The sequence below is a fragment of the Emys orbicularis genome, chromosome 4 (assembly GCF_028017835.1).
Source record: "Emys orbicularis isolate rEmyOrb1 chromosome 4, rEmyOrb1.hap1, whole genome shotgun sequence".
Taxonomy (NCBI): Eukaryota; Metazoa; Chordata; order Testudines; family Emydidae; genus Emys; species Emys orbicularis.
In genome coordinates this window covers 70388473-70412643 of record NC_088686.1, presented here as the reverse complement: position 1 = coordinate 70412643, position 24171 = coordinate 70388473, and the positions used below count along the sequence as shown (strand labels likewise).

General features: G+C 48.8%; 1 protein-coding gene across 1 annotated transcript in view; it reads left to right on the top strand.

The window, feature by feature from the left end:
* Positions 1–24171, top strand: part of GALNT16 (polypeptide N-acetylgalactosaminyltransferase 16) — a 123557-nt gene that overhangs the window by 47172 nt on the left and 52214 nt on the right. Inside the window, exon 2 of the mRNA XM_065403230.1 lies at positions 4747–4762. Within this exon, the coding sequence (XP_065259302.1) occupies positions 4747–4762 (16 nt within the window). The remainder of the gene's footprint in view (positions 1–4746; positions 4763–24171) is intronic.

Below are 24171 nucleotides of genomic sequence, written 5' to 3'. Positions count from 1 at the left end.
CTCAGTCCATCCAGACTGAGCTGAGCTGCTCCCTTTTGAATGCTCCCTCCACCATAGGCTGACCAGATAGCAAGTGTCAAAAATCGGGACAGGAGCTGGGGGGGGGGTAATAGGTGCCTATGTGAGAAAAAGACCCCAAAATCGGGACTGTCCCTATAAAATTGGGACATCTGGTCTCCCTACTCCACCAAGAGCATGCCCAGCAGTGGTGAGGGGGACATGGCCTCTTGGGCCCAGAGCAGTCCATTAATCCTCGCCTCTCCAGTGTGGGGTTGGTACAATCCGTCAAAGGCCCCCAAAACCATTGGCTTCAAAATAATGAGAGTTTCAAAATAAAAAATTTAGGATCTTTATATTTGTCTTCTGTTTTTTTGAACCTTTAGCTTTCACCTTTCCCAGCTTTCTTCTGCAACACAGAGGGCTAGACACTTACTTTTTTAAAATGAAAGCTGAGATTCTCACATAATCATGTGACTCCAGGAGCTGAGGTTTTAAGAAAGACACCAAATATTGCAAGACTCACAGTTAAAATTGCAAGAGGTGACAACACTGTGACTTGTGTATACTCAAGTAGATTACTCAAGTAAATCTCCTCATGTTGAATGGGGGTTAATAGATTTTTAAGGCTGAAAGAGGCCGTTCTGATCATCTACTCCAGTGGTTCTCAACCTGCAGCCTGTGGGCCGCCTGTGGCCCAATCAGCACACAGCTGTGGTTCTTGTGACATCCTCAGGGCCATATGGGTAGTATATATAATGCGTGGATGTCACCCACATAACACATAGAGAACTGCATATGTGGCCCACAATGGTAAATAGGTTGAGAACCATTGATCTAGTCTGATCTTCTACATACCACTGACCACAGAATTCCTCCAATGATAGCTTGTGGCTCTACAGTTCTTAACATGCAGTGTTCCTTCTTGAGCTGAGATTATTGTAGAATTCAATTACTGATATTTTGGCCACACCAAAATATCTCAGAACTCTGCCAAATTCTTGACTTTGCTGTTAACACCAACTCAATAGTTCTACCCAGACAATGGGTTTAGGAAAGTACCAAACTCTTTCTTAGTTGACAGTGATTAAAATGCAGAGCAGGAATGCAGTTATGGGCCTTTGCTAATAGTGCAACTGAAATCTGCTGTGGCAAAGGCCTGAGTAGCGTAACAGGGTTTTTTTTTAATCTTAGACAGGCATATATGAGCCCATTGCTCTGCTTCTCATTGGTATGCACTGTCCTTGATTAAATTTGCAATGGGGTTGGGTGAATTTAATGCCATTGCAAATGGAGACCCAGGCAAGCAAAGAGTGCAGCACCAAGGGTCTTGTCAGTTCAAATTGATTGCCTGGAATTGAAGCAGCACAGTAAGTGAAAAATTCAATCAATTCCATTGAATTTCATTTGGCTTCTAAACAAAATGCCAACAGCCTGATATTCTCAAATCTCTGCTGACAAATGGACAATGAGCTTTTCACCAGTGGAAAAATATGCTGCATATTACAAACCTAAGCGCATGTGAGCTAATGCATGTCAGAGCACATATGGAATATCTTGCACCAGAGTGTTCATTGTGTAATAAATCCATGGCTGCATATGCCATGGATTTATCACCATCGTCATCAGGATAAATAGCATCTACGCAGCATTGAGGATGAAACCCAGGGCTTTTGGCTCCCAGAATGCAGGCATTTACCACTTGAGTTAAAGGATAGCCAAGGGCTTGTCTTCACTAGAAAATCAGGTTGTGTTAGAACACAACTTTAAGGAGTTACAAGGTTTTTTTTCAGTATAGACCAGGACAAGTTGTGTTTACCATTGTCAGCTTCTTGTGCATAAGCCTGTGGTCCAAGCAGGTTGACCCACAGCCAGCTGACATGATGTTAAAAATCTCCTGGCCCTGTCTACACTTACTGCCAAAGTTGTGTTTAACATCATGTTAGTTAACATGACTTCTTCAGGTCATGTTCTAACATGACCTAATTTTCTAGTGAAGACAATCCCATTGCTGGTAGTAGTGGCAGATTGGCCTGTGGGGCAGCCTGTAGAGAAACAATTGTGATCTCTCTCACTGAGCCAGGACATTACAATGGCTCCTGGAAGTCAGTTGCCACTGTTCCCCATGCTCAGAGCATGTCATATTGCATGCTGCATAGAGGGGTCAGAGGGATTATCTATGGTGGGCCAGATCAGTATTTCTCTGGTGACCCCAGCAATTAATTAAAAGGGGTGGGGGAGTAGTTTCTAGCCCTTATGATTTTGAATGTAACCTGATGCTGCTCTCTCTGGCTGAATTTACAAAACCCTCAGACAGAAACAAAGCAGTAAGGGCCAAATTGTGGTCCCACTGAAATTAGGGTTGCCAGGCGTCTGGTTTTCTACTGAAACGCCCAGTCGAAAAAGGACCCTGGTGGCTCCAGTCAGCACTGCTGCCCAGGACACTAAAAGTCTGATTGGCGACACAGCAGGGCTAAGGCAGGCTCCCTGCCTGCCCTGGCTCCGCACGGCTCCCAGAAGTGGCAGCATGTCCCCCCCTCCAGCTCCTAGGCACAGGGTCAGCTAGGGTGCTCTGTGCGCTGCCCTCGCCCCGAGGGCCGGCTCCGTAGCTCCCACTGGCCGAGAACCATGGCCGATAGAACTATGGGGGCGGCGCCTACGGTTGGGGCAGGTCGCGGAGCCAGAGGGACATGCTGGCCACTTCTGGGAGCTGCTTGAGGTAAACGCCATCCAGAGCCCACATCCCGCACCTCCTCCCGCACCCCGACCCCATGGCTCAGCCCAGAGCCCCCTCCCACACCCAAACTCGCTCCCAGAGCCTATACCCTGCACCCCCTGCTGCACCTCCACCCCCTGCCTCAGCCCTGAGCCTCCTCCTGCACTCTGAACCCTTCTGCCCCAGCCTGGAGCCCCCTCCTGTACCCCAAACACCTCATTTCCAGCCCCACACCAGAGCCTGCACCCCCAGCTGGAGCCCTCACCCCCTCACACACGCACCTACCTCCTTGCCCCAGCCTGAAGCCCCCTCCCACACTCCGAACCCTCGGCCCCACCCTCCAGCCCATAGCCCCTTCCTATACCTCAAACCCCACATACCCAGCCTCACCTCAGAGCCCACACCCCCAGCCGGAGCCCTCACCCCCTCCTTCACCCCTGCCCCAGCCTGGTGAAAATGAGCAAGTGAGTCAGGGTGGAGGATGAAGTGAGCAGGGGCATGACCTTGGAGAAGGGGTGAGGCTTCAGAGCAGGGGCAGAGGGCGGGGCAAGGGTGTTCGATTTTCTGCAATCAAAAAGTTCGCAACCCTAACTGAAATCCATAGCAAACCCCCCTAATTTCAGTGGGAGCAGTCCTGTCCCTAAGGGTATGTCCACACTGCAGTCAGGGTGTGTAACTGCAGCATGTACCCGAGATAAACATACTTTAGCTAGCTGGTGTGCCAATAGCTGTGAAATAACGGCACAGGCTTCAGTGTGGGCTGTACAAGCCCTCCTGGAACACTCTGTAGTTCTTCGGGCAGCTTGCCTGCACTGAAGTCCGTACTGCCGCGGTTTTACTGCCATTGCTATGTTAGTTAGCTGAATTGGGTATGTCTACCTGTGATGCAATTGCACGCCCCTTCCCAACTGCAGTGCAGACATATCTGAAGAGAGACATGAGTTGGCCTGCCCTCTCCCCCTGCCAACCACGTCCACACATCTCTGAGAGGTGTGATCCATGTTATGAACTCTTGCTGTGCTACTGTGAATCTTTCAATATTGAGTGCTTTTCTTAAGGCCTCAGCTGCTGGAGATAAGTAATCAAGGGAATATCTCAGCTTACTTTTCTAACATCACAGTTTCTAGCCCTCACAGTTGCAGAGAAAAACTTCAAAATGTGACCCCAGTGCACCCTAAAGGAACAGAAAGAAAGCTCCAATCTTATTCGTTTTAAATCTCCTCATTTTTGAACACTTGGGGTTGGCCTGGCCCGTTCACCCCAACTGGTATTAACTTAACCCTAATGAGGATACAGGTCTGTCGCATCTTACGCGCATTTAACATGCGCGATTTCAACTTTACGCGGTCTGCAAAAAAAAACAAAAAAAGAGAAAAATAACAATTTTAATACTATACCTGTAGTGCGGGCGATTTCGCCCGCCATTGAACTCAATGGAATTTTGGCTATACGCGGTTTTCGCTTTACGTGCTAACTGCGGAACGGAACCCCCGTGTAAGATGAGACAGACCTGTAATTTTAAATGCATATATGATTAACTATTTCACTGCTGATTATTTTAGCACAAAGTGTCCAGCTACTCTGGGACTATAGACAGATAGTTAGCAGAAAAGCAACACAATATTTTTTTTTCAATTACTCCCTGGGATTCACAGTCTAGGGCCTTGTCTACACTACGAGAGTACTTCGATTTTAGTTAATTCGACTATGTGGAATCGATATTACTAAGTCGAACGTGTGTGTCCACACTAAGGACAGTAATTCGACTTTGTGAGACTTTGTGAGTCCACACTAACGGGGCAAGCGTCGACATTGGAAGCGGTGCACTGTGGGCAGCTATCCCACAGTTCCCGCAGTCCCCCCCTGCCCATTAGAATTCTGGGTCGAGCCCCAAATGCCTTCTGGGTAAAAAAATGTGTCGAGGGTGCTTTTGGGCGCCTGTCGTCATCCGTCCGTCACTCAAGCCCTCCCTCCCTCCCTCCCTGAAAGCGCCGGCGGGAAATCAGTTAGCGCGCTTTTCTGATTACTGACAGCGCGGACGCCACAGCAGTGCGAGCATGGATCCCGCTGCGACCATCGCTGCAGTTGTGGCCGTTCTCAACGCCTCGCAGCTTCTCATCCACCTTTACCAGAGGCAGCTGCAGATCAATCATGAGAGGAGGCTACGGCACTACCGTGACGGCATGAAGTCGGACACTAGCTCCGACCTCACTGAGAACATGAGACCCAGCGCCCAGGACATCTCGCTGTCACTGGGTCTTGTTGATACTGTTGAACGGCGATTCTGGGCCCGTGAAACCAGCACGGAATGGTGGGACCGCATAGTGCTGCAGGTCTGGGATGAATCCCAGTGGCTGCGCAACTTTCGCATGCGGAAGGGGACTTTCCTCGAACTGTGTGAGTTGCTGTCCCCTGCCCTGAAGCGAAAGGACACCCGGATGCGGGCAGCCCTGACTGTCCAGAAGCGAGTGGCCATAGCCCTCTGGAAGCTCGCAACGCCAGACAGCTACCGGTCCGTCGCTAACCAGTTTGGCGTGGGCAAGTCTACCGTGGGGGTTGCTGTTATGCAAGTAGCCAGGGCAATCGTCAAGCTACTGCTATCTAAGGTAGTGACCCTGGGAAACGTGGAGCTCATCAGAGATGGCTTTGCCGAGATGGGATTCCCAAACTGCGGTGGGGCTATAGATGGGACTCACATCCCTATCCTGGCACCGGACCACCAGGCTAGCCAGTACATCAACCGGAAGGGCTACTTTTCCATGGTGCTGCAAGCACTGGTGGACCATCGGGGACGTTTTACCAATATCTACGTTGGATGGCCTGGCAAGGTTCATGACGCTAGGGTGTTCAGGAACTCTGGTCTGTGTAGACGGCTGCAGGAAGGTATTTACTTCCCGGACCACAAAGTAACTGTTGGGGATGTGGAGATGCCTACAGTCATCCTCGGGGACCCTGCATACCCGCTAATGCCCTGGCTCATGAAGCCCTACACTGGCGCACTGGACTCAGGGAAAGAACTATTCAACTACCGGCTCAGCAAGTGCAGAATGGTGGTGGAGTGTGCTTTTGGCCGTCTCAAGGGCAGATGGAGAAGCCTACTCACTCGCTGTGATCTCAGCGAGACCAATATCCCCATTGTGATAGCTGCTTGCTGTGTGCTCCACAATTTGTGTGAGAGCAAGGGGGAGACCTATATGTCGGGGTGGGAGGTTGAGGCAAATAGCCTGGCTTCTGATTACGTCCAGCCAGACAGCAGGGCGATTAGAAGATCACAGCGGGACGCACTGTGCATCAGGGAGGCTTTGAAAGCCAGGTTCCTGACTGAACAGGGTCTCCAGTGACTTTTTACTTTGTGGACAGAGATGCTGAACCTGCCCCCGTTTCTTTACCCAGTTACTGTTGACTATCCTTCCAAGTTACATACCCCCTTCCCCACCTTCCCAACAAATAAAATCTGTTCTGTTCTGTTAATGAAGAAGGTTCTCTTTTTTACTGTTTTCGCGGGAATGTTTTAAACCGGGGACGCAGACTGTGGCGGGGGGCGGGCTTACTGTTTTGATGCAAATGATGCTTCTAAAGTCCGGGAATGACAGGCTCCGCAGTGCTGCATTGGTTGTTTCAACGCAGCCTGCCAGCAGTCCTGGGCGGGACTGGATGTATGTGTCGGCCAAGTGACTTTCTGGCAGGGGGCGGAGGGTAACAGATCCCCTGCTGCGTGGCTCTGTGATCCAGGATAAGGACCGCGGCATAGGATCTCTAACTGCCCTCCCCCGACACAAAGTCACAGATCAATCCCCCTCGCACCCCAGAACAAGAAAACCGCCTCCCAGACTGACCAGGGTAACTGGTGACTGTGCTGTGTATGTGTCCTGATGCTGGACCTGCCCCCGCCTCTGTAGCCTGCTACAGGTGACTGTCCTGTCCAAGTAACAAACCCCTTCCCCCCCTTCAGACAGAATCCCCTCCAAAAGACACTCTCGGAAACAGTACTTAACAGAAACCGATGTTTTATTACGAACCGCACATGAAAAGGGGGGGGGGGGAAAGAAACTTGGACATGGGCTAGTGTGAGATGGGTAGGAAAGGACTTTTCAAACTTTGTGGAACGAGAGCCTTCCAGTGCTGCAGCAGTGTGCAGGGGCCGACTGAAAGTTTTAACGGCCCTTGCCGCCCCTCCTTCTTTGTACTTTTGGTGAGGGGGGTGTGGGACTTGGTGGCGGGGGAGGGCGGTTAGAGATAGACAGCAGCAGTGCTCTGTCCTCCTGCCTCCGGTCTTGCAGAACATCCACTAGGCGCCGGAGCGTCTCCGTTTGCTCCCTCATTAGTCCAAGCAGGGTTTGAGTAGCCTGCTGGTCCTCCTGGCGCCACCTCTCCTCCCGTTCCATGACTGCTCTGTGCATTTGTGACAAGTTCTCCCTCCACTGTGTCGTCTGGGCTGCCTGCTCTCGTGAGCACTCCATAAGTTCATAAAACATGTCTTCACGAGTTTTTCTCTTCCTTCTTCTAATCTGCGCTAGCCTCTGGGAGTGTGATGCCAGGCTGGGTTGGGAGACAGTCGCAGATGTGTCTGTTGGAATGGGAAAAAGGGAGTAAATTCCTGAGACAGATAAATGAAGTTGCTAACAAAGAGCATAGTCTTTCTCTGTGAACAACACCATGCACTGCACCTTTCACATGCGCACTCAGGACAAGGTCGAATTTTCGGCCCTCGCCTTATGTGTCTGGGGTCCTGCAGTTGCGATCAGAGAAGCGTTGCAGGACACCTCTACTTCTGCTGCGGGAAAACATGGTAAGCCGTAGACTTGTGGCAGCTTAAACATGTAATAGTAGCACTGGGCTCCTTTCGCACTGAATGCAAGGCCACTCTCTGCTGGCAGCAATCAGGGAAGCATGAGCTCTGCCCCTGTCCCACCACCTCGCGGCTGTCCCCGGGAAAGATCCCTGTATGCTGCCCCTCTGCCGCCTCCACCGCGTGGCTGTAAAGCAGTCCAAATACTAACATTCCCCTCCCTAATTTAAAGCAGGGCGTCATGTGTGACATAACCCTCATGAGGATCTCGGAGACCGAGAGGGGAAGGATGCTGCGTGAATGCATGCAGAGGCCTGGGCCATATGCCGCCATGCTGTGCCGCGCACTGATCCCCGACTACCTCATGGACTCATGGCGTGGGAACGTGTGCTACCACGGGGGACCAAACAAGATTGCCCTGCCGTTGAACCTCGTGCGCATGCTGGAGCGGTACCTCCAGGAGAGCTATGCGGAGCTATCACAGGAGGACTGTCTGTCCATTCCCGGGCACATTGACCGCCTTTTCCTTTAAGTTGAGCATAACGGACTACAGAGTGGAGGGGCCGTGTTGTGGACTAATCATGAATATCCGGACAGTACTTGATTTTCTATACATAGTTAGTAGAAAAAAGTTTACTAAGCCAACCAAATCATGAACAACAAATTACTGATATAGTTATTATTCCTGTTTTGTTATTAATAAAAGTTTCTATGTTTAACTGAGTGACTGAAAAGCCCATTCTTAACAATATAAATATTCCACTTATGTTAAAATGAAATGTTTAGATGTTTAAAGCACTCACTGCTTGATCCTTCCCCTGATTCGGTGTCCGGGGTAAGGGCTGTGGACGGTTGGTAGGGGATCTCGGTAAGGGTGATGAAGAGCTCCTGGCTGTCGTTGAAATCAGCGGTGCAAGCGCTGTCGACTGCCTTGTCCTCCTCATCTCCTTCCTCATCTTCCCCGTCACCTAACATTTCCGAGGAGGAACCGGCCGTGGACAATATCCCATCCTCGGAGTCCACGGTCAGTGGTGGGGTAGTGGTGGCGGCCGCACCTAGGATGGAATGCAGTGCCTCGTAGAAACGTGATGTGTGGGGCTGGGATCCGGAGCGTCGGTTTGCCTCTTTGGTTTTTTGGTAGCCTTGTCTCAGCTCCTTGATTTTCACGCGGCACTGCGTTGCATCCCGGCTGTATCCTCTCTCTGCCATGGCTTTAGAGATCTTCTCATAGATCTTTGCATTCCTTCTTTTGGAGCGCAGCTCTGAAAGCACGGACTCATCGCCCCACACAGCGATGAGATCCAAGACCTCCCGATCAGTCCATGCTGGGGCCCTCTTTCTATTAGATTGCACGGCCAACTCTGCTGGAGAGCTCTGCATCGTTGCTAGTGCTGCTGAGCTCTCCACGCTGTCCAAACAGAAAATGAGATTCAAAGTGGCCAGACAGGAAAAGGAATTCAAATTTTCCCGGGGCTTTTCCTGTGTGGCTGGTCAGAGCATCCGAGCTCAGACTGCTGTCCAGAGCGTCAACAGAGTGGTGCACTGTGGGATAGCTCCCGGAGCTATTACCGTCGATTTCCATCCACACCTAGCCTAATTCGATATTGCCATTTCGAATTTAGCGCTACTCCTCTCGTTTTCGAGGATTACAGAAGTCGAATTTAAAAGAGCTCTATTTCGAACTAAGTAGCTTCCTGGTGTGGACGGGTGCAGGGTTAATTCGATGTAACGGCGCTAAATTCGATATAAGCTCCTAGTGTAGACCAGGCCTAGGAGCCCTCACCAGAGAGCTTTCATGGACCTGTAGTATGAAGAATGCTTTTGGGTTATTTTATTCTGAATTAAAATAAAATCATAAAATATCTTTAAAACATGAACATATGTTTGGTTTTTTTACTGCACTTCCACTGCAGTCCTAGGACAACGTGATGTGGCTATTAAATTCCAGCTAGTGCATTTGCAGTGCTATAGCTATATTACACTCCCTAACTCGGCCTATTTTATCCATTTGAATTTCTGTGTAAAAAGAAACCAGAGGCTATTAAGCTTTGTCTCCCTTCTTGAGTCAAGGCTTATAAAAATGCATGCAAAACCTACTCTGATTCAGTGACTGCAGCCAGGTCTACCCTACAAACTTACATCAGTATAATAATGTTGCTCAGGGGTGTGAAAAATCCACGCCCCTGAGCGACGCAGCTATACTGACATGACCCCCGCTGTAGGCAGCAGTATGGCGATGGGTGGGCTTCTCTCGTCAACATAGCTACCGCCTCTCACAGAGGTGGCACAACTGCGCCGGTGCAGCATTTAAATGTAGACCTGCCCAAAGGTGTGCTTATTTCCCTCTAGGCGACTGTTTGATTCTCTCTCGCTGTCCCCTGTTACACCCATCTCTGGTCAGTCAGTCATTCAGACTGACTTTTACCCTCGTCTGCCAGAAGAACACAAGTTAACCTGAATGATCTTGCAACTTGACAGGTCTGAAGTAGCTTCCACCTTTTCTGTGAACCAATACCTCCGGGGACACCTGTCACTCTAGACAGTCATGATTCAAGCCATTTGAGTTCAAAGGGACTAGATTAGTAAAACAGCATGGGAGATACGTACATATGCTGTGTCTGTGCAAGCAGTGTGGGTGGGGATGTGAACATACATCTTACATGACTGATGCTTTTAATTGTTGTCTGCAGTGTTGTTGTAGCTGGGTTGGTCCCAAGATATTAGAGAGACAAGGTGGGTGAGGTAATATCTTTTATTGGACCAACTTCTGTGGGTGAGAGAGACAAGCTTTCGAGCTTACCCAGAGCTTACACAGGGCTCAAAAGCTTGTCTCTCTCACCCACAGAAGTTGGTCCAATAAAAGATATTACCTCACCCATCTTGTCTTTCTGATATTTTTAATAAAGTCCTAGCCCTCGTTCATGTGAGTTGCCTTATTGACTTCAATGGACTACTGACATGATCATGCCGTCCTCATTCAGGTGGCAATAGTGGATCAAATCCTACCACCCTTATTTAGCTCCTTACTCAGGCAAAACTCTGGCTTGGATGGGACTGCAGGATTTTGTCCATGATGTACATTTTGAAATGGGGGCACCCAAGTCTGGGTTGAGGAGCTCAGGTCCAGCATATGGGTGCTTAATGGCCATTTGAGTGTCAACAGGGCCGGCTCTGGCTTTTTTGCCGCCCCAGGCAAAAAAGCCTCCGGCCGCCCCCCCCCCCCCCTGTGGGGGGGGGGGAGGGCGGCGAGCCTCGGCGGGAGCTCCGCTCTCCCCCCGGCGGCCGGGGGGAGGGCGCCGGGGGGGGGAGGGCGGCCGGAGCCCTGGGAGGAGGGCAGCGAGCCCCGGCCGGGGCTCGGCTCTCCCCCCAGCGGCCAGAGCGCCGGGGGCAGGGCGGCGAGCCCCGGCCGGGGCTCCGCTCTCCCCCCGGCGGCCAGAGCGCAGGGGGCAGGGCGGCGAGAGGGCGGCGAGCCCCGGCTGGGGCTCGCCGCTCTCCGGAGGGCGTCGGGGGGGAGGGCGGCCAGAGCACCGGGGGGAGGGCGGCGAGCCCGGCCGTGGCCCCCCTCTCCCCGGCGGCCGGAGCGCCGCGCCGCCCCCCTCCAGGTGCCGCCCCAAGCACAAGCTTGGTGGGCTGGTGCCTGGAGCCGGCCCTGAGTGTCAAACATCTGGAAAACCTCTCCCCTGCTTACAAATACATTTTGAAAGAACCCACCCTGTCTGGAAAAACCATGTGGATGTCTCACATTTAAAAATGAGATGCACATTCTGTGTGTGTATGTAAAACATACAAGATTGATAGATTATCCCAGAAATAACTTCCCTTTCTATGTGGCCTTTTGTTCCCAGGACCCAACACCACTTTACAGATTTTATATATAAAATACAGATAAACATTAAATAAAACATCTCTATACCATAAAACACATTAGTACTTCATAGGTTCTGGCAGTGTTGTTAGACTTTGATAAAGGGCTTGCCATGTGATGCTTAACAGATGTCTGAACTCAGACAGTTCTCTGGCTAAAACCTTCATCTTTGAAGCTTGTACTCAGCTTGTTCCCACTGGGATCTCATTTTGATGGTGCTGGCAGGGGTCTTGCTGAAAGTTTTGTTCTGTGTCCAGTGTGGGTGCTCTAATCCCTTAGTAATTCCATGTGTGCACTTTCACCTCAGTCTTGCCTCACTGTGGCCAGATGTCATCAAGGAAATATGCAGTCTAGAGAGGTGTCCTCAGAAACAGGAGCGACTTCAGACAAAAACAAAAGAAGAACCATGACACATGCTTCCTTTTCATGCTGTTACTCAGCATTTTTGAAGAATCACCCCTGCTCTGTTGTTCAGTGTCTTTCCATGTTTCTATTTTTTTCCACTAGTTTAAAAAAAAATCCTTTAAACTATAAGAAATGAACAGGAATGGCAACCTTTGTATAGGAGCAAGAATTTACCAAAACCAAAAGTGCCCATCCCCATCAGTAGGATCAAAATCAAATATGTATGAACCATATTTGTGTGTGCGTATATATGAAATACACATGCACTTTTTACATAATTAAATTAAAAACTCAAACACTGGAATATATACAACATGTCAATGTGTGCATTGGAGAAAGGTGCAAAGACTGAAATAGATCTTGGGCAGTCACTTAACCTCACCTGGGCCCTGAACCTGTGAGGTTCTGAGCACTCTCATTTCCCACAGAAGACATTTGTAGGTGAAGGCACTAAACTATCTTGCAAGTTCTAGCCCTTGCTCACCACCCAGGCCGAGGTGGTGATTAAGCAGCTAATGACATAAGATAGCAATGGTTAATAATGTTGTTTTAAAATAGGTGAGGAACAGAGAGATGCACTTCCGTTGTATTTTTCATCTCCTAAATTGTTTTGAGCTTAAGGAGTCTGTATCATTGAGCAGTAAAGCATGGCATAGACAGTACAGTGTGTTTACTGCATGTAAGACTCCCTTTTGATCTTATACAACTTCAGCTGGTGTAACTTACAAACCGAGGAGCTAGAAGAGCAAGGTTGTAACAGGAAATCAGATAACGGGAGGATGGAGGAGAGCAGGCCCTGCTTTATTTTCTTCTGACTCTTCGGAGTGCAAGCCAACCCATTCTTAAAAGGTGACTTGATCATGGTCTATAAGTACACCTCTATAACGTGACCCGATATAACACAAATTTGGATATAACGCGGTAAAGCAGTGCTCCGGGGGGGTGGGGCTGTGCACTCCGGTGGATCAAAGCAAGTTCGATATAACGCGGTTTCACCTATAAGGCGGTAAGATTTTTTGGCTCCCGAGGACAGCGTTATATCGGGGTAGAGGTGTATCTAGATGGGGAGAAGTTTTCTGATAGTAGAGGGCACTTTAGTCAAGCAAAGATATAACAAAATCCCGTAGCTGGGAGCTGAAGCTAGACAAATTCAAACTGGAGATAACAAATTTTTAAGAGTGAGGTTAATTAACCATTGGAACAACTTACCTAGGGACATGGTGGATTCTCCATCACTTGAAGTCTTTAAATCAAGACTGGATGTTTTTCTAAAAGATAACTTCTAGTTAAACTAGGACATATGGGCTGCATGCAGGAGTCATTGACTGGTGAAATTCTATGGTCTGTGGGAAATCAGACTGGATCATCACGAGAGTCCCTTTGTCCTTAAAAATCTGTGAAACTTGTGACTCCCTTACACCCACCTGTCGGCATAGACTGCCACACATATCACTTCTCAATTTGGTCCTTTAGTTTTAGTCCTGTGCATGAGGCCTTGGAATTAAGGTTGAATATTAACTGCATTTCCTTGTTTTGAGTGCATGCTTTCTCTCGACCTGAATGCTGTATTGACCTTAGGGGTGAAATCCTGGCTCCATTGGAGTCAAGGGGAGTTTTGTCACTGATTATAGTGGAGCCAGGATTTTACTCTAGACTTGTGCGTTTGCAATTTTCTTGACTTGTTTTTCTTTTCTATATAAAAATTCATGTAAAACGTTACTGTCACACTGTCTGGAGTGGCTCTCAGCCGTGAATGCCAGCCTCAGGGCAGACTGTCAAAAAAGCAGAGCTGAGACCCCAAACTGATTGTGTGTTCTGTAATTAGATTTAACCAACCAAGTAGCAAGTGTGAACTCCTAAAGCACTATAACAGTCTTACCATGGAGTCACAGACAGTCCCCTTGGGCTCTCCAGTCTGTCTTGCCACCCAGGCAAGCTGGAATTAGTGATAGATGGTTGATTTACACCAAAAATCACAATAATATTCAGGGCACTCCCAATCCCAAAGGACCAGTCGTTTACCCCAGGTCAATTTGCATCTTAGATCTTACTGCAAAGACAATGCTTGAAGCCAATCCTATAGTAAACTACCTAAAGATTTATTAACTAAGAAAAGAAATGAGAGAGTTATTACAAGGTTAAAGCAGGAAAGCATATATATGCAAATGAGTTACAGTCTGTGGTTCCAAAAGGTGACAGAGTTGTAGTAATCTCTCAGCTGTGAATGTCTTTTAGGGTTAAAAGACAGATTGACTCTAGGGATCTCTGCTTCTGTTTCATAGCTTCAGCTCTGGGAGAGTCCAAGCAGCAAAAGAAGTGAAACATTTTCTTATTGGCTATTTTTATTTCCTTCTTCCAGAATTCAAGCTGATGGCATGAGCCCCTTTGCACGCATCCTCTTCATGGGTGTGAGGGGGCAATTTAAAAAGTCTTTGTATTGCGATGTCCCACAATGGACCATTTAGTTTTGATGGGCCTTCTTGATGGCAGGAGATATTCTTCCTGACTGGATTCACAGCTTCAGAGCAAACATTTTTACCGTTACAAAGCAAAACTTAAATATGACTTTATAGCATGTGAGAAAGATATAAATGAGATTAATGCATGCAGCAGCCTACTCATATTTCATAACGTCTAAACACATTGTTATAAGTCCAATACACATCATGACCATAGTAAGACACAGGTGAAACAGACTGGTTTCCAGTAATGAATTTGTCAGTGCTCAGTGGAGGCCTAAAGCCTTGACAAGAGCTGGCATCTGGTCTGCCGGCCTCATCCTTCTGGCACCAGTTAAAGCTACCTGAAGGGTGGCCAAAGGGCCATTGCAGCTGTGCCTGTGCCACGGCCTGCATTTTTCTGTGCCACATCCTCTACAAAAAGAACAGGAGTACTTGTGGCACCTTAGAGACTAACACATTTATTTGAGCATAAGCTTTCGTGGGCTAGCCTCTAAGGTGCCACAAGTACTCCTGTTCTTTTCGCGGATACAGACTAACACGGCTGCTACTCTGAAACCTATCTTCTACAAAGTGGGCTGGGACGGGAGAGGGAATGGTGCAGATTCCAGCCTGACATTCTGTGCTCCAGCAGAATCCTCCCAGGGCCAGCTCTGCCTGGTTTAGCCCTGCTTTGCTGTATTCTCTGTGTAAGGGTGCAAGCAGACGTGTGCACATGCACCAAAGAGAGAAATGGAAAAGCATAACCCCTCCCCACAATGTGGTGTGCTGGCAGTTTGCAAAAATTGAATGCAAGTTTAAACAGCTAGCACCCTTCACAAGCATTCTCTGCTCCCATTCCTGCTGTACCATGCAGATAATCATTTACAAGAAACTGCTAGCAGGGGGCCTGTAGCTTAGCTGAACAGCTGGCTGTCCTCTTGGTCACCATAGCAACATCTGTCTAAGTGAGGTTGGCAGGTTCTCTAGTCTGAGGTAATTTATTAAATCAAGTAGTTTGTCGGGGTTGCAGAGCCGGCGGATGTTTGGAAGGATTATTATTTCTGGTTTTGTTTGTGTGTATATGTTCATTTGTAGGGGAAGGATGTAAGGTAGGCCTGTCCCTTTCTTCCTGGCAAAGCGTGTTTATTGGGGCAGACGCACAGCGAATCCATTTCATGTTCTCTGGTCCAGCAGACCTGCTGCAAGCATGACAATGAGCTTGGGAAGAAAAAAAAGCTTTCATTTGTTAGCTTAGAAAATGTAGGGTTGCCAACTGTCTATTTGCAGAAGACCGAACATCCTTTTGCTGCCACCTGCCCCGCCCCTTCTCTGAGGCTCCACCCCATCCCTTCTCCAAGGCTCCACCCCCACTCCCTCCCTCCCCCATCCCTCCATTGCTCGCTCTCTCCCACCCTTGCTCACTCGCTCATTTTCACTGGGCTGGGGCAGGGGGTTGGGGTGCGAGGGGGGGGTGAGGGCTCCGACTGGGGGTGCAGGCTCTGGGGTGGGGCCAGAGATGAGGGGTTGGAGGAGGGGGCTCTGGGCTGGGAGTGTGTGGCAGGGGGTACGGGCTCTGGATTGGGGGTGTGAGCTCCAGATTGGGGCCAGAAATGAGGGGTTCAGAGTGCAGGAGGGGGCTCTGAGCTGGGGCTGAGGGGTTCAGAGTGCAGGAGGGGGCTCAGGGATGGGGCAGGGGGTTGCGGTACGGGAAGGGGTGCGGGAACCGCGGCCAATGGGAGCTGCGGAGCCGGTGCTGGGGTGGGGAGCAACGCTCAGAGCCCCCATTGCCATCCCTAAGCCTAGGAGCCAGAGCAAGATGCCGGCAGCTTTCTGGGAGCTGCGCGAAACCAGGCAGGCACCCTGCCTGCCCTGCTGCAGGCGGCCAACCGGACTTTTTATGGCCCGGTCAGCGGTGCTGACCGGAGCAGCCAGGGTCCCTTTTCTACCAGGCGTTCCGGTTGAAAACTGGACACCTGGCAACCCTAGACAAATGCCTACCAGGAGGATGGCTAAGAATTCCAAAGGATGTATCCTGTCAGAAGTGTCCACTAGAATCAGGTTGGAACTGAAATGTTCGGGGCATGGGGGGAGCAGGGTGTTGGTGGTGGGGAGACAAAGCAGCAAGGTGGTAATTAAAATGTTGTACACTTAAAGTCTGAAATCTTACCAACTACCAGGACTAGAATATCTATACACTGTTAAAAAACTGGGGTTGTGCTTGGCACTATTCATTTCTAACTCTCTATCTGCGATGGTTCATGAGATAATTGTACCTTAAAATGGCCAATGGTCTCTTGGACCAATCAAAAATACGGTTTGTTTTCCATAGAGGATAGGATGCTTTTAGCAACCTTAACAGCCTGCACCATTTACCCACTGCTCTTCCAGTACTGGCTGGAACCAGGAAGGGGAAAATCCATGTAAAAATGAGAAATGATGAAGAGGGAAGGGGGAAGGGAATATTATGCACATTTTTCTAATCTCAAAGTTCAGAATTTGAATTCATTTGGAGGTTTGGGTCAGATCTGACTTTATCCAAATTACTTTGCTAATCCCTAGTTTAGACACTCAGATTTCAAGCACCTGGTGATCTGTACTGCTATTCTCTAGCACATTTCCTTTGTCATGGAGAATGTTCTACCCATCAGTCAGAAGGAGCTGCTCCCCTTCTATTGCCATGTATCCCATTAATAGTTCCAGATTTGTGGCCATGGATACAGGTCTTTTGGATGGAGACAGACCTTTAGGGTATTTCACAAGTGTTGGCTGCACTGTCAGTTTGCTAACAAACTTATTTGTACATAAGTGCACATATTGTGCCCTTTAAACATCAATATAAATGCACCCAACGCCAATATGTGCTTGTACTGACTTCTTCCTTGATCAACAAATAGAAATTTCTGGTTGTTTGAATTCACAGCTCTCATCAACCAGCTTTACAGGAAGTAGTTAGACTGTCATGTAGAGAAGAACGGGGTCTCAAAAAATTATAAATAGAAAGTCCCCAAGGCATGCACACAGCCTCACAGGAACAACAAAATAGCAGGGTCTGGCCTGTTGTCCTTAATCTTTGTGGATCCATGACTAAAACAGAACAAAATTTGAGGGCAGTTGCAGGCCACATTTTTGGGCCTCAGTGAGCTCTAGCGAACTATCTAATTAATACTCACGTTGTGGCATGCTGGACTGGGTTATCCCTAAACGGGTATGTCTACACTGGAGCTGGGGGTGTAAATTCTAGCTTGAGGTGACATATCCGTGCTAGCTCTTATTGAATGAACATGCTACAAATAGAAGTGGGAGGGACTAGCTGCCATGAGTACAGTCCCCTCGGAGACCATAGGTACGTACTCAGCGTGGTTAGCTCCTCCCATCGCTTGCACCACCACAGCAACAATCCTGTTTTTAGCACGCTAACTCGTATGTCTCCTCAAGCTGGAATTACATCTTCCAGCTCTAGTGTCTTTCTGGCATACCTAGGAAGCCTTGTCACATGAATCCATGCAGGTACTGCCTCCGAGCTTATGTGTCTTTTGAATTCACAACGATACCTGTGGTGATATGTGCTGTAGTAAAACATCTGCATTCCAGGGACGCTGTTCGATAAATCAGTTTCTCTTTGTTATAGCTGCATTTTGGATCATGCTTTATTCTCTTTGCTGTCCCTGTCTACTGCACTTTGGTCACAGGGTATTCAGGTTTATGAAGATCCTGCTGTCTTGGAGAGTCTCATACGTCATTGAGTAAGCCAGTGCTCTGGGTGTGTTTTGGTAGGATTTTCCAAGAGGAACGTTTCAGGATTAACACAGCCTCAGTTCTGAGGAAGCTTCAGTTTTCAGAGATCAGGAGAACTGGGTAAAATAAGAACCAACCGGAACCTTTACCCAGTGCTGAAATCCAACCCAAACCCTTAATGAGGGTCTGAAAAGATCAGAGAACTTTTTTTAACAAACATGAAATGTTATAGTTTCACCTGCCTCTACACTTCATGGACAGGATCAGAAGTGGTGACCCACTGCAAGGGGTGACTGGTCAGGACTCAGGTATGTTGGCAAAGCTGTAATGGATGGTTTGGGATTGGAATAGCAGTAGGTGCTGATAGCAGAACTATTGGTAAAGAGGTTGTGGTAAGTATGTAGAGCACATGCCTGATTATTCTTGTCTCCAGCACTGTAACAGGGACAATAGTAAAAAAAAAGTGTACTCCTTCCTGACACCTTGTTTGCAGTCTTATCAAATGCCAAGAACTGCGTAAGCAATGGTTACTGAGTTTCCCTCCCTGCTCTGGAAGTGACTCTCTTAGGAGAGGATGTTGGTGTAGGAAGCGGGATGGAATGGGGAGTCTTGCAATGCTGTTGCCCATGTTGTAATTGTAATAAATGAGATTTCAAGGTCCAATCCTGCTTCCAATGGAAGCTTTGCCATTGACTTCAGGATCCTGACACATGGAAGAAAGGAGAGCAGCAGAATACGGACCCTGGACTTCAGAAAAGCAGACTTTGACTCCCTCAGAGAACAGATGGGCAGGATCCCCTAGGAGAATAACATGAAGGGCAAAGGGGTCCAGGAGAGCTGGCTGTAATTTAAAGAATCCTTATTGCGGTTGCAGGAACAAACTATCCCGATGTGTAGAAAGAATAGTAAATATGGCGGGCGACCAGCTTGGCTAAACAGTGAAATCCTTGCTGATCTTAAATGCAAAAAAGAAGCTTACAAGAAGTGGAAGTTTGGACAAATGACCAGGGAGGAGTATAAAAATATTGCTCAGGCATGCAGGAGTGAAATCAGGAAGGCCAAATCACACTTGGAGTTGCAGCTAGCAAGAGATGTTAAGAGTAACAAGAAGGGTTTCTTCAGGTATGTTAGCAACAAGAAGAAAGTCAAGGAAAGTGTGGGCCCCTTACTGAATGAGGGAGGCAACCTAGTGACTGAGGATGTGGAAAAAGCTAATGTACTCAATGATTTTTTTGCCTCTGTCTTCACGAACAAGGTCAGCTCCCAGACTGCTGCACTGGGCAGCACAGTAAGGGGAGAAGGCGAGCAGCCCTCTGTGGAGAAAGAAGTGGTTCGGGACTATTTAGAAAAACTGGACGTGCACAAGTCCATGGGGCCGGATGCGCTGCATCCGAGGGTGCTAAAGGAGTTGGCGGATGAGATTGCAGAGCCATTGGCCATTATTTTTGAAAACTCATGGCGATCGGGGGAGGTCCCGGATGACTGGAAAAAGGCTAATGTAGTGCCCATCTTTAAAAAAGGGAAGAAGGAGGATCCGGGGAACTACAGGCCAGTCAGCCTCACCTCAGTCCCTGGAAAAATCATGGAGCAGGTCCTCAAGGAATCAATTATGAAACACTTAGAGGAGAGGAAAGTGATCAGGAACAGTCAGCATGGATTCACCAAGGGGAAGTCATGCCTGACTAACCTAATTGCCTTCTATGATGAGATAACTGGCTCTGTGGATGAGGGGAAAGCAGTGGATGTGTTATTCCTTGACTTTAGCAAAGCTTTTGATACGGTCTCCCACAGTATTCTTGCCGCCAAGTTAAAGAAGTATGGGCTGGATGAATGGACTGTAAGGTGGATAGAAAGCTGGCTAGATAATTGGGCTCAACAGGTAGTGATTAATGGCTCCATGTCTAGTTGGCAGCCAGTATCAAGCGAAGTGCCCCAAGGATGGCGTGGACTGCACCCTCAGCAAGTTTGCGGATGACACTAAACTGGGAGGAGTGGTAGATACATTGGAGGGTAGGGATCGGATACAGAGGGACCTAGACAAATTAGAGGATTGGGCCAAAAAAAACCTGATGAGGTTCAACAAGGACAAGTGCAGAGTCCTGCACTTAGGACGGAAGAATCCTATGCACTGCTACAGACTAGGGACCGAATGGCTAGGTAGCAGTTCTGCAGAAAAGGACCTAGGAGTCACAGTGGACGAGAAGCTGGATGTGAGTCAACAGTGTGCTCTTGTTGCCAAGAAGGCTTACGGCATTTTGGGCTGTATAAGTAGGGGCATTGCCAGCAGATCGAGGGACGTCATCCTTCCCCTCTATTCGACATTGGTGAGGCCTCATCTGGAGTACTGTGTCCAGTTTTGGGCCCCACACTACAAGAAGGATGTGGAAAAATTGGAAAGAGTCCAGCGGAGGGCAACAAAAATGATTAGGGGTCTGGAGTACATGACTTATGAGGAGAGGCTGAGGGAACTGGGATTGTTTAGTCTCCAGAAGAGAAGAATGAGGGGGGATTTGATAGCTGCTTTCAACTACCTGAAGGGGGGTTCCAAAGAGGATGGAGCTCGGCTGTTCTCAGTGGTGGCAGATGACAGAACAAGGAGCAATGGTCTCAAGTTGCAGTGGGGGAGGTCTAGGTTGGATATTAGGAAACACTATTTCACTAGGAGGGTGGTGAAGCACTGGAATGGGTTACCTAGGGAGGTGGTGGAATCTCCTTCTTTGGAGGTTTTTAAGGCCCGGCTTGACAAAGCCCTGGCTGGGATGATTTAGTTGGGAATTGGTCCTGCTTTGAGCAGGGGGTTGGACTAGATGACCTCCTGAGGTCCCTTCCAACCCTGGTATTCTATGATTCTATGATTCTGGAGGCTCAGGCCTTTTTGGGTATGTCTACACTGCACACTAAGCCTGGGCTCAGACTCAGGTTTGAGCCCAAGCCTCCTTTCCAACCACACAGAAATTAGTCTGACTCAGGCCTGTGGGCCCTGGTAGGGGGCTGGGTCAGATCCCATGTCTGTGACATGGGTCAGAGTCCAGGCCCACTGCAGTGTGAAAGCAGCTCAAGTCCGGGTTGTCAGACTTGGGCCTGGAGAGTCCGCCAACACTATCCCACAATCCCCTGGGACTGGGATACCCATTCAATTCCAAAGCTTGTCACTTGCTTCCCAGGAACCCGAAGCAATCTCCTGGTTAAAAACAGCTGCTCCGCGATTAACCCTTTATTGCCACACAGACTGCTCAATAGAAACAACAAACACAGTCAACGCTAGTGTTTATTATCTATGGCCAGCAACAAGGCCTGCCTCAGGTGCACTGCTAGCTGACCAGGCAACCCAGCTGGATTCTGGTTAACCTCTGGCAGGAGGCAAGCAAGGCGTTGGACTGCAGCGAGAGCGTGAGAAATGAACATGCGTATAAAAACGATATCCAAGGGGCTGGCAGCATTGAGGATCGACCAGACAGCCGAACAGTGCCAACAGCAGATCACGCAGTAGAAGACAAACGACTGGAAAATCAAGGATGCTAATGGCATCTCTGGGAACTTCCTATCTTCCAGCCTCTTCTGAGGAATTTGACTGGGCGGAATGGCACCAAGCACTGTGCCCTACACGATGCATGACCCTCTGCTGAGCGACGATGGTGACCTTATATCCCTCCTATCACTGGCGCCACCAGAGGAGAGCTAGGCCCTGGATGAGGCCAGTAACCGAAGAGGCTGTGTTGCTGGAATAGATACTGCACAGCCTGGGCACGTATTTGGAGGACCTTTTTGGGCATGGCCCTGGGGAGCAGCCCACTGCAAAACTGGCATCAGAATCCGCTCTGGAGCTGGAGTCGAAGGCTGGTAAGTTTCAATCACTATGTTTGTTTTTATTAATGGATGGATGAGAGAGATTTACAGCTTATGGGCCTATTTAATTTTTAATACAAACCGGGATTTTGATGCACTTCTGTTCAGGCAGACCCATGTCATTCTCCTATCTCCCTCCACACGCCCACTACCACATGGGATTCAAAACGGACACCACAGAAAGATGAAATAATTATACAGGCAGTTATCATGACATTTTTACTAGTTACTTGCAGATTGGTTTATGTATGGGTTGGTGTGCCACAACTCATTGCCTGACGTACCTCTCCCATGTAATACAGCGCACCGTACCAATCTGCCACACACTCACTATTCCCAACTGCCTGTTGAGACGGGCAGAGACAGAGGCTGCACAGCGTGAGGGGAGATTGGCAGACAGATTCACGGAGCGTGACTGCCAGTTGAGGGAGAAAGACAGCTCAGCAGCAGGAGCTGTTCAAGCACTTACTGTGGGTGTGGCTACCAGACTGCAGGCTCCAGTGCAACCAGTATCTCCTTCTCCAGATCCACGGCCCAAGTCCCCTCAGCACTATTGCACCCTGCAGAGCATCCATCTTTTGGACAATTTAGGGGGTGGGTGGGCCATGTCACAGGCAAACAGTGGGCCATGGAACGGACAAGTGCACCCTGTACACTCATCAATTCCCATCCAAGTGTGCCCACACGCGCAAAACGTGCCAGAAAGGGCAAAGAAATCCTTTGACTGTTTTTAAACAAATGTTGTTACACTATTGCACTGCATGTCATAATGGCAGCTGGTTTGATTGTTGCAGCCTGTCTGTACCCATGAGAAAGAAAATCTTAGATTTGCACAGAAGGCAACCATAAAAAAACTTATTGTGTGTAATGGTAAAAGTGGCACAAATGTTAATGAAGGTCATCGGATACCCAATGTCAAGTTTCATAATAAAAATTTACAATCTGGGTCACAGTTATCCACAAATTGTGAATGGCAGTACATTACCAGTATGGACAGAATGCATAACATGGAAGTGTTTATGGAATTCATCATGACACACAATACCTACATATGTATAAGAAATACCACACACACAACCACCTCAGATACCACTTCATTCCCCCTCATGGATGGGACCGTGTATACCCATTATGTAGGCACACAAAACATCCCTGATTTCCATTGCTTGCCAGGAATTCAGGACTGGCACCAGCCTTGACAGGCACACTGTCTGGGTGTGTGTACCAGTTCAGGAATCTAGCAGTGTCCTGAATCCACTCCTGGCGAAAAGAGTCCCCCTTCTCCTCACAAGCAGTGTGTAGGGTGCAGCAAGCCACAATAATGCAGACTGTGTGACACTGGCATCCAAACAGTTTGGAAGGCAGTGCCAACAGGATTTAATCTGCCAAATGCATCATCATCCTATAGCTACTGAGTGTGTAGCTGAACCTTCTTTTGCCAGGTCTTCTGAACTCAGGATATGGTTTCATAATGGTGGGGATAGTTACTCCATTTATAACCATGTCATTTGGTGGGAATAATGTCCCAGCTTCTCCCTGAAGGTAAAGTGCCCATACACCCTACCAGTGCATCCAACGTGAGGGTCCATGAATCTGCCCCTGTGGTCAACCAGGGCCTGCATAATGATGGAGTAGCACCCTTTGTGGTTTATGTGCTCCTTGTAGTGGGCAGACTATGGGCACATGAGTCCCATCAGTGGCCCCAGTGCAGTTTGGAAAGCCCCAGTCTCAAAAAGCCAGCAATTATTTCAGGAATGTTTGTAATGCCTGCCCCCTTTTGGTAAATCTCAGTCCTGATCACCTCACAAACTTCTGCCAACAAGAAACCCACAGCTGATTTGCCAGCTCCAAACTTGTTAGCCACATACCTGTAGCTGTCTGGGGCAACCAGCTTCCAGGTGGCTCTCAGCGACCCGCTTCTGGATGGGCATAGCAGCCTCATGTGGGTGTCCTGACACGGGAGGGTAGTGACAAGCTGATCAGAAACCTCCAGGAACATCCACTTCTTCATGCGAAAATTCTGACCATGCTATTGGTCATCCCAGGGCTACATGACGATGTGACCCCCCCAGTCTGTGCTGGTGGCCCTGCTCTAGCCTCTAGAAGTGCTGGTTGACAGAGGGGGAATCTGCAGCTAAGGCTACAACAGGCATGAGCAGTAGCACCACTTGGTTTACAGCCGGCATTCCCCTCCAGCGGTGTCTCTGGCAGTTCAAAAAATGCTGCCAAAATGCTCACCAGCATGTTGCATATGCTCCGCTTTTGTCCTGAAGTAGGACTGAGAGCATGAGGTGGAGCTGTTCTTCCAGCAGGGCAGGATCCATGTTGGCTCTGGCTGCAGGGAGTGTGTGACACAAAATGGCTCAGCTGGATGTGA